Raw genomic sequence first — 16,677 nt, forward strand, 5'->3', positions numbered from 1 at the left:
TTTCTAACACGCACATGATCAAATCATTCCTTCTTACTCGCTCGGTCGCTTCGCAGAGCTGCGCTCACGAACTTCGCTCGAATGAATGAATGAAATTCATGTGATTCGTGATTTCGTTGACTGTGAAATTAAAGCAGTCTATGTGAAGTAAAATAGCAGGTGTGATTAATGAAATTCATTTCATATGATTTTTCACCTGCTATTCATGAAATGTTCCATGCCTAGTTTACACTGACAAGCACCTTTGACAAATCATAAACACGATATTTCAATATCGCGCGTTCTGATTGGTCACATTTAAAAAAAAGATTGATTGACAATAGATTTGACCAATTGCTGAACTTTTTTTGAATAGGAAGTGTAATTTTGACGAAAAAGCGGTTTTCAGGCGCCATGTTTATTGAAAACAAAAGAAAGCGGTATTTTTTTTGTAAGTCTGACTGAGTGTGATTAAAGTTGGTACGACGTTCAACGTTCGTTTCTAAACAAGTGATGTGAATTATAAGACTTCTTTTTTCTTCATTATTGTGCCACTTTTATTATTTAGAATCATGGCTGTGCCTACTGAAATTCCGAGATCCTTTCGACTTTACGTGACCCATGTGGATGGAGATGGCCACTTCCTGAGGGTCAGCGGGCAGCTTGACCAACCATCTTCGTTAATGGTAGAAAGCCTGTTCAAAACTGCTCGCGAAAATTTGGAGAAGGGTGTAGGTACAGTTTCTCCAGCGGCCATTCACGAGGGCGTCATTTGCGCCGCGAAATACAAAGACGGTGCGTACTATCGGGCGAAAATAGTAAGCACTACTAATATTGCCACCGGATTAGTCGGAGTATATTTCATTGATTACGGTAACAAAGATATTATATCCTTGAGTACTATCAGATTTCTAGACAGCTATGACCCAATGTTTTTGCAATTGCGTGGCCAAGCCACAGATTACTACTTGTCTAGGCTCATGCACCCGTCCGGTCGATGGGAGGAGCCACTGTTGCTAAAATTACAAAGTCTTCTGTGTTACAACGAGTACCCTGCCACGGTGGACGCGCAAACAAGATCGCTGCCTCTAATCTCGATACAGTTCAAGGGGAATGATTTGTCGACGCACCTTGTGTCCAACAGGCTCGGAGTGGCATTGCCAATAGTCAAGCAAGAAGTGCTGCTATCGCAGATGACAAGTGAAAACCAACAAATACCCAATTGGCAGCCGACTTATCATTCTGAATCACCTTCATATATGGAACATGTACCATTTTTGATTAATCAGAATTTTCCTTCAAATCCAGCATCAGCAATGCGCTTACAACAGAATGTTTCTTTGCCATTCAATGGATCGATACCTCCGCCATCACTGATTAGTCAAAGATTGTTGGTGACAAATAAGGCCACAAGAAACCCAGTGAACCTTCGACCTCCAAGCCGCCAGCCACAACATGCAAGTACTGCTGCCGCTGCGGAGCCTTTAACACCGCCTCCTCCTGTAGCATTGGCCACAGCCAAACCGGCTTCCCCTAAAAAGTCCGCAACCTACAAGAGCAGGCTGCTAGAGGCTAATTCTCAGCATAAAGTTTTTGTTTCATTTGCTGAAGAAGGCCCTGAGCTATTTGCAGTGCAGCTTGCAACCGATGCTCAAAGGCTACAGAATATGATGGATGACATCAACAAGAGACCACACAGCAGTCTCGCTGAGCCCCCTATGATTGGCACGGTTTGCTTGGGCCGTATGTCAGGAGACAGAATTATTTGCAGGGCAATTGTCATGAATTTGTCTGGTTCTCAGTGTAAACTCTTCTTTGTTGACTTTGGGGACACAGAGATGGTGTCATACTATGACATATTTGATATCCCAGAGGAGTTTGTGAAACCCAATGTCTTTGCCATGAGATTCTGCTTATCTGGGGTCAAGAAATTGGAAAAAGGTCCCCATTTGAATGAGACATTTAAGCAGCTTGTGAATGGAAAGGTCCTGACTTTGAGGGTGGTGGCACCAGAGGGCCCACCGTTGATTCAATATGGAGAATTGTATTTAGACAACAAGAATGTTTTGGATTTGCTGATGGCAAACATGAAAGACAAGCTGCAATTTAAATGGATGGGAATGCTTCCTTTGGGAACGAGGCAGTCTGTGCTAGTGTCTTATGTGGACAGCTGTATCAAGTTTTACGTTCAACTATCAGACAAGATTGATGAGCTGAATGCAGTTATGGATGCGGTCAAGGTTCACTGTGAGAGCACCTCGTTTCCGGGAGAGCTGCCAGTGGGTGCAGCATGCTGTGCCCGATTCCCTGACGATGACAACTGGTACAGAGCAAGGATAAGAGACACCAAGGGAAGAAAAGTGATCGTAGTTTATGTGGACTATGGAAATGAGCAGGAGATCGAGATTTCTGACCTGAGAACAATCACTCCTGATCTAATAAAGCTTCCCGCTCAAGCCCTGAAGTGTGCATTAAAAGTAAGCATCTCTCTGAAGAAATATGCTATTTTTTTGTTATTGGAAAGTAAGTTTTATTTATATTTTTTTACTAGGGCTTTGAAAACAAACCGGTTGAGACCAAGACGTCCAACCAGCTGGAGATGCTGGCTCTGGAGAAGACTTTGATGGCGCAGATCGTGGGCGTCCTGTCCAACGACACTATGCTGGTCAGCCTGGTAGACGACACCGTCAGCCCACCGCTGGACATTGCCAGGAAGATGAACCAGTTGTCACAGCCTAGGAGCAACCATGAGGTAACTCAATTTATTTTATACTAGCTTTTCGCCCGCGGCTTCGCCCGCGTGGAATTTTGTCTGTCACAGAAAAACTTTACCGCGCGCGTCCCTGTTTCAAAAACCGGGATAAAAACTATCCTATGTCCTTTCCCGGGACTCAAACTATCTCTATGCCAAATTTCATCAAAATCGGTTCAATGGTTTAGGCGTGAAAGAGAGACAGACAGACGGAGTTACTTTCGCATTTATATTGATTAGTATAGATTTCAAATTAAATCTCAATTTTAGTATTTCTCTTCATAAACTGACTACACAAAAGTTAATTGTTATAAATTATTATAAAAAAAGAAAAACTAGAAAACTACTTTTATCAATTTACAGCCAAGTTAAAAAACTTTTTGATATAAAAATAACTTGGTAAAAAATATTTCTTTGCCTTGAAAATACTTTTATAAGAAATCCTTTTCATAGACTAAATAATTGACCATTTTCCATATCAAACTCTTAACTGGTGTGAAACAATTTGGTGAAAAACTGCCTAGCTTAATTAATATTTACGGCAGATTACATGCCAGCCAGTAAGGCATCCATTGTGCAACGGCTAATGATGTCACTAACAATCAACACTTTCACCTCGCTAATAAGAACTCAGGAATGTAAGTGGTATTTTTATGAATTATTTGTGTACCACAAAAATACCCTTCTGACCCACCGCACTACCAAACCACACTACCAGTAGTGTCGTGGGGAATATTTTTTCCCTTCTACACTACCAAGCCAGTAGTGTCGTGGGTAATTTTTAAGGGCCATACATCTTCATTCCCATCGACACTACTACCATAACTAAATGTAAAATTTGTAAAATTTTGGATTGTTTTGTAATAAATTATGTTTATATGCAACACTAACCTCTGTGCAATTTTGCAGTTTGACGGAATTTACTGAAAATAAAATATTACCTAAAAGGGCTTATGTACGTACATGTTACGGTAAATGTACAAGTAAAGCGCTTTCAAATGATACCAAGCACGGCATTATTATCTTAACTTTATTTTTTTACTCTGTATAGTTTGTCCGCTAGAGGGCGCCACATTAGATTTTGTGAAACCCCATATAGCCTATAACCAGCGAACAATTAAAGCGCTTCTAATGATATGTCATTTGTCGAATTCTAATAAGTAGTTTAGAAGTTACGAGGGAATAGATGAACATACATACATAGCCTGTCAAAATCATAACCCTCCTTTTGCTTTGCCGCAGTCGGGTAAAAATAATTTAATTTTTGTTTTTCTTTCACGCAAAGTAGTATATAGGTATAAGCCCTTTTAGGTATTTTTTTTTTTCAGTAAATTCCGTCAAACTGCTTTGTACCGAGGTTAGGGTTGCATATAAACATAATTTATTACAAAACAAGCCAAAATTTTACAAATTTTACATTTAGTTATGGTAGTAGTGTCGATGGGAATGAAGATGTATGTTACCCACGACACTACTGGCTTGGTAGTGCAGAAGGGAAAAAATATTCCCCACGACACTACTGGTAGTGTGGTTTGGTAGTGCGGTGGGTCAGAAGGGCAAAAATATGTTTTTGTCTATTATTATGAACAGAAAGACTTAAATCAGTATCAGATTTCATGTTCATAAAATTGACCAAGTCTGTATCTGAAGTTTATTTTTGAATCAATAAACCAGCTCAGCAGTCTGTTGAATGAAGACTAAACATGACTTTAAAATAAATATACTAAAGTTAAAATGTGTGTATTAAGATATGGCACTCTATGTTCTGGGAATTTTTAGTCATAACACGTTAAATTAATAAAGCCTAAACGTCCCCATCTTGCTTGCGTGGACGAAATTGAACGACACGTCACATCTATTATTTAGCTCAGTTTAATAGTCAATATGGCTGAAATTCATAAAATATTCAAGAAACGCAAGTGTTGGACGTCATTTGGTCGGAATTTATAGCAATTTTACTCCATTATAGTAGGTAATTCAATAAAGTGTGAAATACATGTACCGTTAACATAACGAGTAGTTTGGCAAGACAGTGATAATGCACACGATGTATGACAAGCTAAAACAGTCGATATCACAACAGACCACATTTTTATTGCACAAAATAGAACTTAGTACAACTGCGTAAGATGTCGCTGTGCCGTCGTTTGTAGCTAATATACCACATTCACGTTTTGTGACGTTTTATTTTGAATGCCGCTCTAATAATGGTACTGTCTATCACCGCCGATTGTCAGATATTTCGTGTTTGCACAGCTTTTTTGAGATCTACCGTCAGATACATACACCTTTAAAATGTAGTAGGCGATGACTTCAGCACTTTGTGATGTCATTAAATATTATGCCATGCTCATGCTTAGAGAATTGTAAATATTTACTTACACACAAATAGATAGCCTTTAAAAATATTCTTGTCTCAGCTGCCTCATCTATAAATCAGACCGTTTGTGGTTAAATTAACGTCTGCCGTCAAAGGAAAATAATTGGCAATGCGCATCCAACAAGAGCAGGCCAATTTGAAAGTAATTCATTGGTAACTAATGCGAAAAACCTGTCAGGTATTCTACCAATTGCATATATCACGTGTGACTCATATTATTGGTATTTTTGCCAGCCTAAAGCCACGACACCTATCCGAAAGGACGCACCGGAGAATTTCAGCTCGCCCGAAGGCAGCGTACCTGATGACAGTCGCAAGAAGAGTTTCAGAAGGGAGAAAAGCTTCAAGGATGATCGTAGACCGCCGAGGGAAGGCAATGAAGACTTCGGTCATAGGGGAGGCAGCTTCCGAGGACGGTAAGTATCAAAATACATTATCATTACAGGTAAAAGTAGTAAACGCCTTTAAGTTTTGGGTATCAAAACATTGGGCAAGTAATAAAAGCGACGTAAACGGGCGGGACACGTCATTCTCAATCAAAATACTAAGTACTCATTGTATTCCAAAATTAGATGTTGGTTGAATAATGTGATATCCGTCATTCACTTTCCTAATATAGTTACGTGAGTACGTGGGATTAACAGATTTATCAAATACTGGTCAGTGCAAAATAATTAAATATTTGTTGCAATTAAACTGCAGATAATGTTGGACCTTGGAACTTTGAAGTCTTTGTTTACGCAAACCCTGACCCTACAAACTGAGATCACGCTAATAACAACTGTTGATTAATATTAGACAATCTGCATACTTACTTACTCATTTAGCGTAAAACAATAAATTACCGACAAATTGGATACAAAAATAATAAAAATATGACTAACTGCACTAAACATAATATTTGACGTTATAACTATTTCGGTTGTAAATAGAAACTATGATGCGAGTTTACGATGCGAAGTAAGCAAATTAGCGGTTCTTTTTGATGCATGAGGAAATTTAAATGGTCTCAGTCTATCTAACGGTCGTATCTTACGCTTAGAAAACAGATAAACTGCATATCTTGTTGATAAAATTCATCCTTTAACGATAACCGATAGAGAGTGTACTTTTAGAACCATTATTCCCATGTATAGCTATGGCTGAGAAAATTTCGGAAGTTTTTGCTTTCACACAAAAAATGGTAATTGTGCCCTGACTCACGCTCTGGCCTTGGTCTCGGTTCTTTGAACCCATTGTCGGGATTTAGTCGAGGTGCGATTTCAGTGCTTACACATAAAATGTATAGGTAATCCATCATTAATATTATTTAATAACGTATCAGTGAGATAATGGTACTTGGAAAGGTTCGTGTGTGTTTTTGTGAGTGTAGCTGAAGTGTTGGTAACACCATGATGTGTTTTGTTTGGGCAGGGACAATAAGGAAGCGTTCGATCGGTCCGGTCCGGGCCGTCACAGTGAAAAGTTTGGCGGAAGGCCAGACAGAGGCGATAGGTGAGTTTGAAAAACTTTAAATTTAAATTATTTAATTGCATGTCACTTAAGTACGTACAGAAACACACTTTTAACATGTAACAGATTCATATAATGAGGATTAGTTCAAAATGTATTATTTACAGCACCATCAAATGTGTGACCATTCCAAACCATCTCCATTGACCTTAATCTAATAATTATAACTTAGGCTTGTTTCTGTTGTATCGAAACAATATTTATCGTTGCGTACAGCATACTCAGCCAAGTATTACTTATGCGCACGCGTCTAACTGTTTATTGTCCGCTTCGTGGAATAGTGTTGGTGCATTTCTTATGCGCGGAGCTGAGATGCGATAGAAGCTGTCCAATAAATTACTCTGTGCACGCAACATCGCTAAGTTTTTGTAGCGTTGTCGCTACCACTCCAATATTTAATTGCAGAAATCTTACATTTTAGCAATGAACACATTTTACTTTTAAGCCGTTTGTTCTGAAAGTTTTTTTTCCTTTCTTCGGAATACGGTCTAATAAGATTTGTTGTTTATCGCTTTGGTCAAACGCGTTAGTTTTAGTGTTCCTAACTTAATGCAAGCATTTATCAATCGAAAGACTTGTTTTATTGTTTTTAATGTTTAATATTTATTTTGAGCCAAACTTTATTTTTTACTGAACAACACCAAATCACAGACAATAAATTGAGATTTAAATCTTTTTCAATGGAGTGTGGTCTGTGTGGTAAGCATACACCCGCAATCACTTCTCTATTCTACTCTAAAAGCATCTTAAAACAGACCATACCAAAACAAAAACGTCCATTACCAGTTCATTGACCGAATTCCATATCATCTACCTCGTACATAATGGTCTATAATTATTGGTTAGACGCGGGCCAAAGCCTTGGGAGAACAACGCCGCGTCGAGCGCCGCGCCCGCCAACGATGAGTGGGAAGAGGCGCCTGCGCAGTCCTTCCAGCCGCCTCAGAGGCAGTTCAACAGGGACAATAGGGACAACAGAGACCGGGACAATAGGGACAGGTTAGTGGGCACTTGATGGGACAATACATGTCTGTAAATATTCGCTTGATATAGGTTCATCCCCAGCAACCATCCTGTTACAAAAATGTGTTCTACAACAAAATGCAGCCCTATATTAGATTCTGAGTAACATGGAATTCAGGCTTTGTTTTAGATCCTGATAAGTAAGTCTATGAATTACCGTATTTGTGATACCCTGGTAATATAATTTTACTTTCATCTCAAGTACCTACACGTGTATTATAGGTAACTCCTTTGTACAATACGACATGGTTCTCAATGAACGTGACATTGCCGCCCAAAGCGAGATTATTACCGATTTCATTTAGCTAAAGTAGTTAATCATCATCATCCAGTTATATCGCGTTCATTGTGATCCACGTCAAATGTATTGATTAGACGCGGCCAGAAGCCTTGGGAGAACAAATCATCGAATGCGCCCGCGCCTGCTAACGATGACTGGGAGGAAACACCCGCGAAACCTGCCGGACTGCCCAGGCAATTCAACAACCGGGATAACAGAGACCGGGACAATAGGTGAGTGATGTGTGCAGATGTGTTTCATCGTTGTAGCATGTACCAATCCTCCGCTTAACATTGGTGTGTCATCTCCAGCGTTAGTAATATCAGAATCAGCGTTAGGGGACTCCTTCCATACGTAATACATAATCGTTGTTCTTCGGACAGTCTTCTTACGCTGGATGCTGTGCAGTGCATGATGATTTGAGAATTTTATTATCCTGCTGAAAAAAGTTTTTGTTGCGCTACATCTCCCTTTTTATGGTTTTTCTAATTTTGAGTTGGTGTCGCTGAAAATAACCTTCTCCGTACCTCGCTGTTTTTCGTTTTTTGCTTCTTCGTATATTTGTCATGTTGCTAACTAAAAAAATGGTTATAATCTTAAGAGGGCTATTGAAAAGATATCTTGAATGTAAAGTGCGTCAATGAACGCAACCTTTCATTAATTAACTATCCATATTAGTTATGGAACAAATTGAATCCCATTTGGCTGAAAAAAGCATCATTCATCATTATACCCATTCCTCTCGCGTTCATCGTGACCAAATCATATTGATTGATGGTTAGGCGCGGCCACAAGCCTTGGGAGAACAACACTGCCTCCAGCCACGCTCCCGCGGCCGATGACGATTGGGAAGAAACGCCTGCGAAGCCCGCCTTCCAACCGCCTAGGCAATTCAACAGGGACAACCGAGATCGGGACACTAGAGACAGGTGAGTAACGTAACACCCTCGGGACATGTCGGCCTGTAGATAACCACTGCTTAGTTTGTGTTATTCGGCAATACCGGTTTGTACTCAAGATTCTTTATACCAGGTTCTGTTCTTATGCGATCATCTTTTGTTTCATTTGTCAAAATTGCGTGATATTCACTCAAGTCTTTGCTTGCCCAAAGCCACATATTCCATCCTATACAAACTGGCCGTTCCATTCGGCCATTAGTGCGACATCGCTCTCAACAAATCAAACTTTCACTTATTGTTTCCAATTGGCTATAAAGTTACCTTCATAATCGTTCATCATAGGCGATCATCTTTTGTTTCACTTGTCAAAACTGTGTGATGTCCAATCAAGTCTTTGCCTGCCCCAAAGCTGGCCTTTAGTTGGGCTACATGTCCAATCATATTACAAACCGATCGTTCCATTCGGCTATTTTAGAGTGCGACATCGCTCTCAATAAATCAAATCTTTCACGTATTGGTTCCAATTGGCTCTAAAGTTACCTTCATCATAGGCGATCATATTTTATCAAAACTGTGTGATGTCCATTCAAGTCTTGCCTGCCCCAAAGCTGGCCATACGATTAGTTGTTAACTTGTTATATGCCATTAGTTGGGATTCATGTCCAATTGTCCAATCATATTACAAACTGGTCATTCCATTCGGCTATTAGAGTGCGACATCGCTCTCAATAAATCAAACGTTTCACTTATTGGCTGTAAAGTTCCTTCATCATCGTTCATCCGTCATGATGCCAATATGTATTGATGGTTAGACGCGGCCAGAAGCCTTGGGAGAACAACGTGGCTTCTAGCGCCGCTGACGACGACTGGGACGAGACCCCCACGAACCAAACGCAGCCTCACAGGCAATACAACAACAGGGACACCAGAGATCGGGACAATAGAAGAGATAACAGAGAATGGGACAACAGGTATGTAAAATATTATAGAGAGTACCGGAATGATTGGATGCAAACCAGGAGAATCGGGGCACGCAGCCATTGCATGGACTATCTACGTAACTATATTATTTTGTTTTTTATTATTTATGCTTTTACTAATTAATGAATTCTGCGGTTTTTACAATATTATGTAATTTATTTATGTTTCTGATATTTTAGGGATTTTATTTACTATTTATGTATTGATATTGAAAATCGCCTGTCTACTGGTAATTATCACAAAAAGGGATTCCCAAAGTTTCAAATAAGAGAAAGTCAGGATGAGACTCCATTCGCCAATAATTACAAGTCGCGCACCTCCTTTAAAAACACAAATCTCTAGAAACCGTTTTCAGTTTTGGTAGCTTTCAAATTGATAAATAGTCAATTGAGTTTGCAAATCAGTGACGTCCTAAGTTCCTGTTGCCATAATGTACAAAATAATGGGACAGTCAGGATAATTATGGTTTTGACAGCTTACAAAAAGTATGTCAATTGACTTTTGGTGTCAAATGTCAACTGCCCTAGTCGACAGTTTAGTTGTTGCGCGCGCGCACTTATTTGGGAATCTCTTTAAAAGAATCAGTCAGGCGAAGTTCACGCATGTTTATTCTACAAACAGCAAATTCGAGCGTCGGAAACCTCGAGCGGAGCATGATAAGCCTGGGCCGCGGCCTGGGTGGAAAGGCAAGGACGCTGCCGGCGTGGGCAAGCGACTACGTCAGGCTGCGGAAGCCGCCTCAGCTGACGCCCAAAACGCCCGATCCTCCGTCCAAGACAGGCTCAAACGGTACACCCGTAACAAGAAAAGTTTCGTCCGCTTCCTGATTCAATGTTAATGCTTCGCTTAGCTGTGTGAACGCAAGACCTGCAAAACTTAGTTTTTGATAGACTATTTGGTGGCATGTCGCAGTGAGAGCGATTATTTACATTACTTGTAAAAACATGGTTCATGTCATTTGAATTCACAGCTGTTGATTTTCCCTAATAAAAAGAAAATTACACACTGCATCTGTTGGGTATTCAAAAAATTTCACCTCTCATTTGCAGTATTATCTTTATTTGATAAATGTAATAATTAATGAGTTTCTGTTACCATATTTCATTGAATTTTCATTAATCTAGATTGATTATTAAAGTCTTACAAATCTATGAAAAAAATTAGTATGTAAGTGTGAATATGAATCTACGTTCATAACTGCATGCATTTGTAAAAAGACTTGACCTGGTTTTATTTGTGCTGTATGCAGCGTTCTTGTTTGATTTTTCATTTGAGTTGTTATAAGAAACATGATTATTTTTGCACGAACATAATTTTGAACATCCTGATATTGTTTTGTAAGGTTTTGCGTTCAGTTATCGTTTTAATCGGCTAAATTCGTTAAACTGCATTGCATAACGAACAATCGTAACACTTTAAACTACCACCCACCGGAAGACCGCTCCGACTGACAGCATCCACTTTTTATTACTAACTTGAGTAACAATAATTGAACGGTAAATGTGAAAAGTGCTTTATAATAGTGCTGATTATTTCACGCTTCAGTACAACGCTATTCGGTGCGACTGAATATTCATGTTCATTTACAAACTAAATACTAATTTCGTGAAAAGAAATCTGCGTTTGTTGCGGTGCGCTATGCCTTTGCAAGTCATCAAACTTGAAACTTTTTAAAACAATGCATAATAAAAATAATTTTCCTAACAAATTCTTGATTTAAGTAACAACTCAAAATGCTAAGAAATTTTAATAAGTATTGTTAAAATATTATCAATCGGAGCAACAAAAAAATAGCCTTCATATACGAATCACGACTACGATTCTGTACACTGCCAGAGACATATTTATCGTCATTGTAATAACAGTTATTACGTTTATCATATAACTAAACGTTACGTTGTGATGAAGAAATCAGCTAAATGAGGCATTAATGTTTGGATCGGCGTGTGCTCGTTTTCTCGCCCTATTTGCTTGGCCACGCTCGGGCGCTCACTCACGCAGCTCTCGATACGAATTCAGCTTTCGTTTTTGTTAAGTACATTCCATCTATTGCACCGTGTGTCGATCGAGTTCGCATTTTCATTTTCAGCACGTATTATGTTTTGTTCACTCCTTTGTTTTGGGACACGTATTTTTCTTTTGCGTTTCGTCGCTTGTACATACTGCCCTTATTTGCCTAATAAATTACGTTCTTGGTGTGTGTCTTTTGTTTATTTTTCTTCCTTCATGCATTTACATTATAGCTGGCAGCAAAATCTTTGCGAAAAATAATGCTGCTGTTTACTAATTTGAAGGTCTAGTCGGCACAAGGATTTCAAAATATTTGTCTTATTTCGTCACTTCACATAAGTAAGAAATAGTCCAAATATATTGAAGTTATCGTGAGGAGTAGACCACAGGAAACGACTTCCTTCGATAAACGCATAATAAGCGGTTTATCGAAACGAAGTAGCGGAAAATTTCCAAACTCATTTTTTATCAACTAAAACAGCAATACATACACCCGTATTCACAACGAAGTTATGATAATAAATACAGCTCTTCTATTAGTCGAAGTCTGTCTTAATTGGAGAAAAAATACAATTCATGCATAAATATGTGAATATTTGCAGCAGATAGTTTCCAATTGCAGCTCATCAAAATAGCCTTTGGAATTAATATGACAGACCTGAGATTCACACAAGACTCCATATTTCCTCTTGCATTTTTCTAATCATTTAACATCTATAATCAACATAAACCTTTGTCTGAAATATTGTGAATACGGGTTGTAACCTAAACAACCTCGACGTCACTAAAATATATTTACCTGTCTTTACAGCGCTAACAACTTCAACCAAGACCAAGGGGATAACTCGAACGATGACTGGGGCAACAAAAGCCGCGAGGGCAGGCCCGACCGGCGCGACAACCGCGGCGAGAAACGGGACAACTGGGGCGACAAGAAGGAAAACTGGAACCGGGACGGGAAGCGGGACTTCAACAACCGAGAGAGGCGGGAAAGACCGCCTCGAAGCAACTTCTCCCCCAGAGACCGCGCCGAAAGGACCGAAAAGTACGCATCCGATAGCGACAAGCGGTCCGAGAGAAGTTTCCGGTCCCAAGACAGCGGTAGAGAACGACCGCCGCGCAAATTCGCACCGCAAGTGCAATACAAGGACTTGCCTAACCCAGTGGATCACACCACCGCATTCTCAGACCCGACCGTCGAAATTGGCGCGCAACACGAGGTGTCGGTCACGTGGATTATATCACCGGAGAGTTTCTACACACAGATCATGTCGCTGCAACCGAAATTCCTGGAAATGATGCACATGATTCCTGAACTGTATAAGGGTGTGAAGTCTTACTCTGGAGTCATCGGTGTAGGCTCCTCGGTGCTGGCAAGGTACCCTGCTGATGGGGTATTGTACAGAGCGACGGTGGTATCCGTACAGCCGTTTTCAAAATACATAGTCCGATACGTGGACTTTGGAAACAAGCAGTTAGTTGACGCGAAAGACATCTGGCAATTAGATAGCCAGCTAATGGATCTGCCGAAGATGGCAGTGCATTGCTCGTTAGTGGGCGTTGCGCCGAAAGACGGCGAATGGAAAGCTGACCCGGGCATAGATCTGTGCTTCAACGCTCCTCGATACCAATGCGTTTTCCAGGAGTGTGTGGAAGATCAGTACAAGGTGTCGCTGTGGAACAATGGCGTCAGCGTGGCTGATATGCTGGTCGAAAAGGAGTTGGCTATTATGTCAGAGCACCAGTCGTCTGTCACTTTGAAAGGTTGGTAGAAATTCAATTTTGTACTTGACTATAGTCGTTTGTTTTTTGTGTTATAATAATGTTTTGTTAATCTTCCAGACGAAGCAATCGACCTGACGATCATCGTAGGTCAGCAAATCCTGTGCCGAGTGACGTATGTGGAGTCAATAAATAAATTCTACGTTCAACTGGACCTTGACAAGGCAGCGCTAGTCGAGAACGCCATCGCCAGTTTTGATACATCAAAAGTTAGTAAAATATCATTGATATATTATTGAAGAAAATAATCTATTTTTAACATTTCAACGCAATTAATCAAAGTCACAAATAGACGTGCAATAAACTTTCAACAGACAGAATAATGATTCACCTTTCACTATTCTTCCGAAGATAGCAAAAAACCTTTAATAACCTCGAAGTTAGTTTCTCTTTGCCTACGTAATTACAATGATTCAATGGCAAAAACGTAGCCAACAGAAAAATATCAGCTCCGCTCAAGTTCATACGTATTTTTTTTGTTTCACTTTCATCATCATCATCATTTCAGTCACAGGACGTTGCTGTATCTATGTATGGGGCCGTCCATAAATTACGTCATCGATTTTTTCCGATTTTAGACCCCCCCCCCCCCCCTACAATCATCCTATCGTCATTTCTTAATGACCCCCCCCCCCCTTCTCCCAAAATTGACGTCATTACCACTTTGACAAAATTAAAACATTGCAAATTTGAGAAAAATAGGGTATTATATGATTAAAACACTTGGTTATAGAATCACCTTTTATTATTTTAAATTCACTCTTCAGTTTACGCCATATTTCATCGCAAAGCTTTTGTGCGGCTTGAGGGGTTTTATCAAAATAACGTCTCTTCACAGCAGAAAACAATCGCTGGTGCACTTTTTGTAAGTCAATAACCATCGCGGATCGACTATAGTAATAGATAGCAGTGAAAATAGTTTTCTGATTTTGTTTAACGAATTTGCGTTAAACGCGTGATGACAAAATCTGCGCGGATAAACGTGTTGCATCGTTCACGTCCGCAGGCACAGACCGCAGGACCGCAGCGGTGGCGGTGCGCGCCAAAGACAAAGGAAGCCGACTTATAGTATAAAACAAAGTCGCTTTCGCTGTCTGTCCCTATGTATGCTTAGATCTTTAAAACTACGTAACGGATTTTGATGCGGTTTTTTTTAATAGATAGAGTAATTCTTAAGGAAGGTTTATATGTATGTCGGCGCGCGGGGCGCAATAAATTAAATAACTTAATGTTATAGTTCTCACAACACTTTCAATGTGTTAGCTAGTTTATTGCTATGGAATTTTAAGCAGCGCCAAAGCTCTTATGCCAGAGTTAAGTGCGCGCCTGGGAACGAAGGTGACATAAATCTCCATGTTGCCTGACGTAGTTGTGGACCCGTTCAAGTGCAGTATTGATGGATTAATAGCTTTACAAAAACTTCAGGTACAGAGCCCTGGAACGTAGAGATTTTGGGACTCAGTGTTAGAGTCATTGCACATTCGGGTTTTGGACGTGGTGGTGACTGGGCGTGGTTCACAAATTCGTCAATCGCTCCCAATTTATTAAGTCTAGGCGTCTCTAACTTTGTTAAAGTAATTCAGTAACTTTGATCTTTCTGTTAAATTTAACTGTGGACAATATTGATTAAATTACGAACCAGTCTTTACATTCTAGTCTAGTAAAGTTAGTCGTTTATAATCAGTGATTATAATTAGTGTTAGTATCCACTCGCACGTGTTCCCTATACGCCCACATAGGTAGATAGTATGAATTCAATGAGAGACCCTTCTGGTGCCGTCCGAGAGCCCGACGCTCCGACATCAGAAGTGGGATTCCGCGTCGCGAGTGCGAAATGGCGTGGACCCTCTGCACCTGCAGAGTGGTTTGTCGCGTGTCCAGGTGACGACAGCTTCTGGTAAAGTATGATCATCAGGAGCTGAGTAGCATCACCGGGCCTGCACGGTGGTGGAGATTGCTGCATACGGTCAGTCGTTCCATTTTTATTTTGACTTTGAGACTGCTTTTTCTTTGAATAGAGAAAATGTTGTTTTAATACATTTTCTGGATGACACATAATGTATGTGGTCACTTGCATGTGGTAACGTGTAGTCTCAAGTCTGTTTTGATACTTATGTGATCGATTGTTGATTTGATACGTTGTTTTGTGATTTTCGTGTGATTCCTGAAAATAGGTACTATGTGGTGGTAACTCATTATTTATTGATCGTAATTTTACGTACATTTAGATGGTTCGTAAGATTTAGATTGTAACTCAATAATATGCTTTGACACGATACGTGGTTAGGCAATAATAAAATAATTTAAATAATTATTACCACTTTTTGCTTGACTTTGCTCGAGTTGCACCGGCTGTTGTAAACTCGAAAGATGTTAAAAAAATGACGAATGGTTAATTTGTGTGAAGTAGGCACACCATCTGATCGTGCTAAAGTTAATGAAACAGAATGATATACTATGAAATTTAAATAAAGATGTATACTGTGTCAAAAATACATGAAGGATAAAATTGATTAATAAAAAAAATCCTACTTTAGAATAGACAAGTATTCTAAGTAATGGTAAAATTTAAAGTTGATATTTTCACTAAACTGAATCTTTTTGGATCGGCCATAGATAATTTAATTTGACTTATTTAAAGAATAATGATGATACCAGTAATTCTTGGTACTACCACTGAAAGTTATAAACTATTAAAATGACTACTTTTCCACCTTCCAAATTTTTGGTTTTATCCAATTCCAATCTAAAAGCGCTGGTGTGGTGGAGCGGTGAATGAATTTGTGTTTTATCGTCATAAAACGTGTATCAAAAATGAGATACCTAATCTCAAATAGAATTGAGATTCATGTGTCCCCTGAAGAGGCGCTCTCCTAATGCTTAAAGGGTGAACAACCACCACTGTTGTTTTATTGCTAGTTTAAATAAGGAAATTGTTCATCTATCTAGCTATACATTTATTGTTTGCCACACTAATGATGAAAAGATAGACGGATTTAACACTTTCGTGGACAGTAGCATCCACAGATGTTAGGTGTTAACTCAGATCTTCTATGATCTGAGGGTATTAAGATTGATT

At 39.5% G+C, this 16,677-nt stretch overlaps 1 protein-coding gene across 8 annotated transcripts in view; it reads left to right on the forward strand.

The window, feature by feature from the left end:
• Positions 1 to 371: 371 nt before the first annotated feature.
• LOC135077685 (maternal protein tudor-like) overlaps positions 372 to 16,677 on the forward strand; it is a 31,203-nt gene continuing 14,897 nt past the window's right edge. The window contains exons 1-11 of one of the 8 annotated variants that reach the window (XM_063972249.1): positions 372 to 2,456; positions 2,531 to 2,731; positions 5,346 to 5,527; positions 6,525 to 6,605; positions 7,470 to 7,622; positions 8,022 to 8,159; positions 8,709 to 8,855; positions 9,638 to 9,796; positions 10,428 to 10,595; positions 12,628 to 13,580; positions 13,659 to 13,807. In XM_063972249.1, coding sequence (XP_063828319.1) covers positions 552 to 2,456; positions 2,531 to 2,731; positions 5,346 to 5,527; positions 6,525 to 6,605; positions 7,470 to 7,622; positions 8,022 to 8,159; positions 8,709 to 8,855; positions 9,638 to 9,796; positions 10,428 to 10,595; positions 12,628 to 13,580; positions 13,659 to 13,807 — 4,236 coding nt within the window. In that variant the 5' untranslated portion in view covers positions 372 to 551. The remainder of the gene's footprint in view (positions 2,457 to 2,530; positions 2,732 to 5,345; positions 5,528 to 6,524; positions 6,606 to 7,469; positions 7,623 to 8,021; positions 8,160 to 8,708; positions 8,856 to 9,637; positions 9,797 to 10,427; positions 10,596 to 12,627; positions 13,581 to 13,658; positions 13,808 to 16,677) is intronic. The other 7 variants (XM_063972251.1, XM_063972250.1, XM_063972253.1 and 4 more) reach the window with 7 other exon arrangements.

Source organism: Ostrinia nubilalis, chromosome 13, assembly GCF_963855985.1.
Source record: "Ostrinia nubilalis chromosome 13, ilOstNubi1.1, whole genome shotgun sequence".
Taxonomy (NCBI): domain Eukaryota; kingdom Metazoa; phylum Arthropoda; class Insecta; order Lepidoptera; family Crambidae; genus Ostrinia; species Ostrinia nubilalis.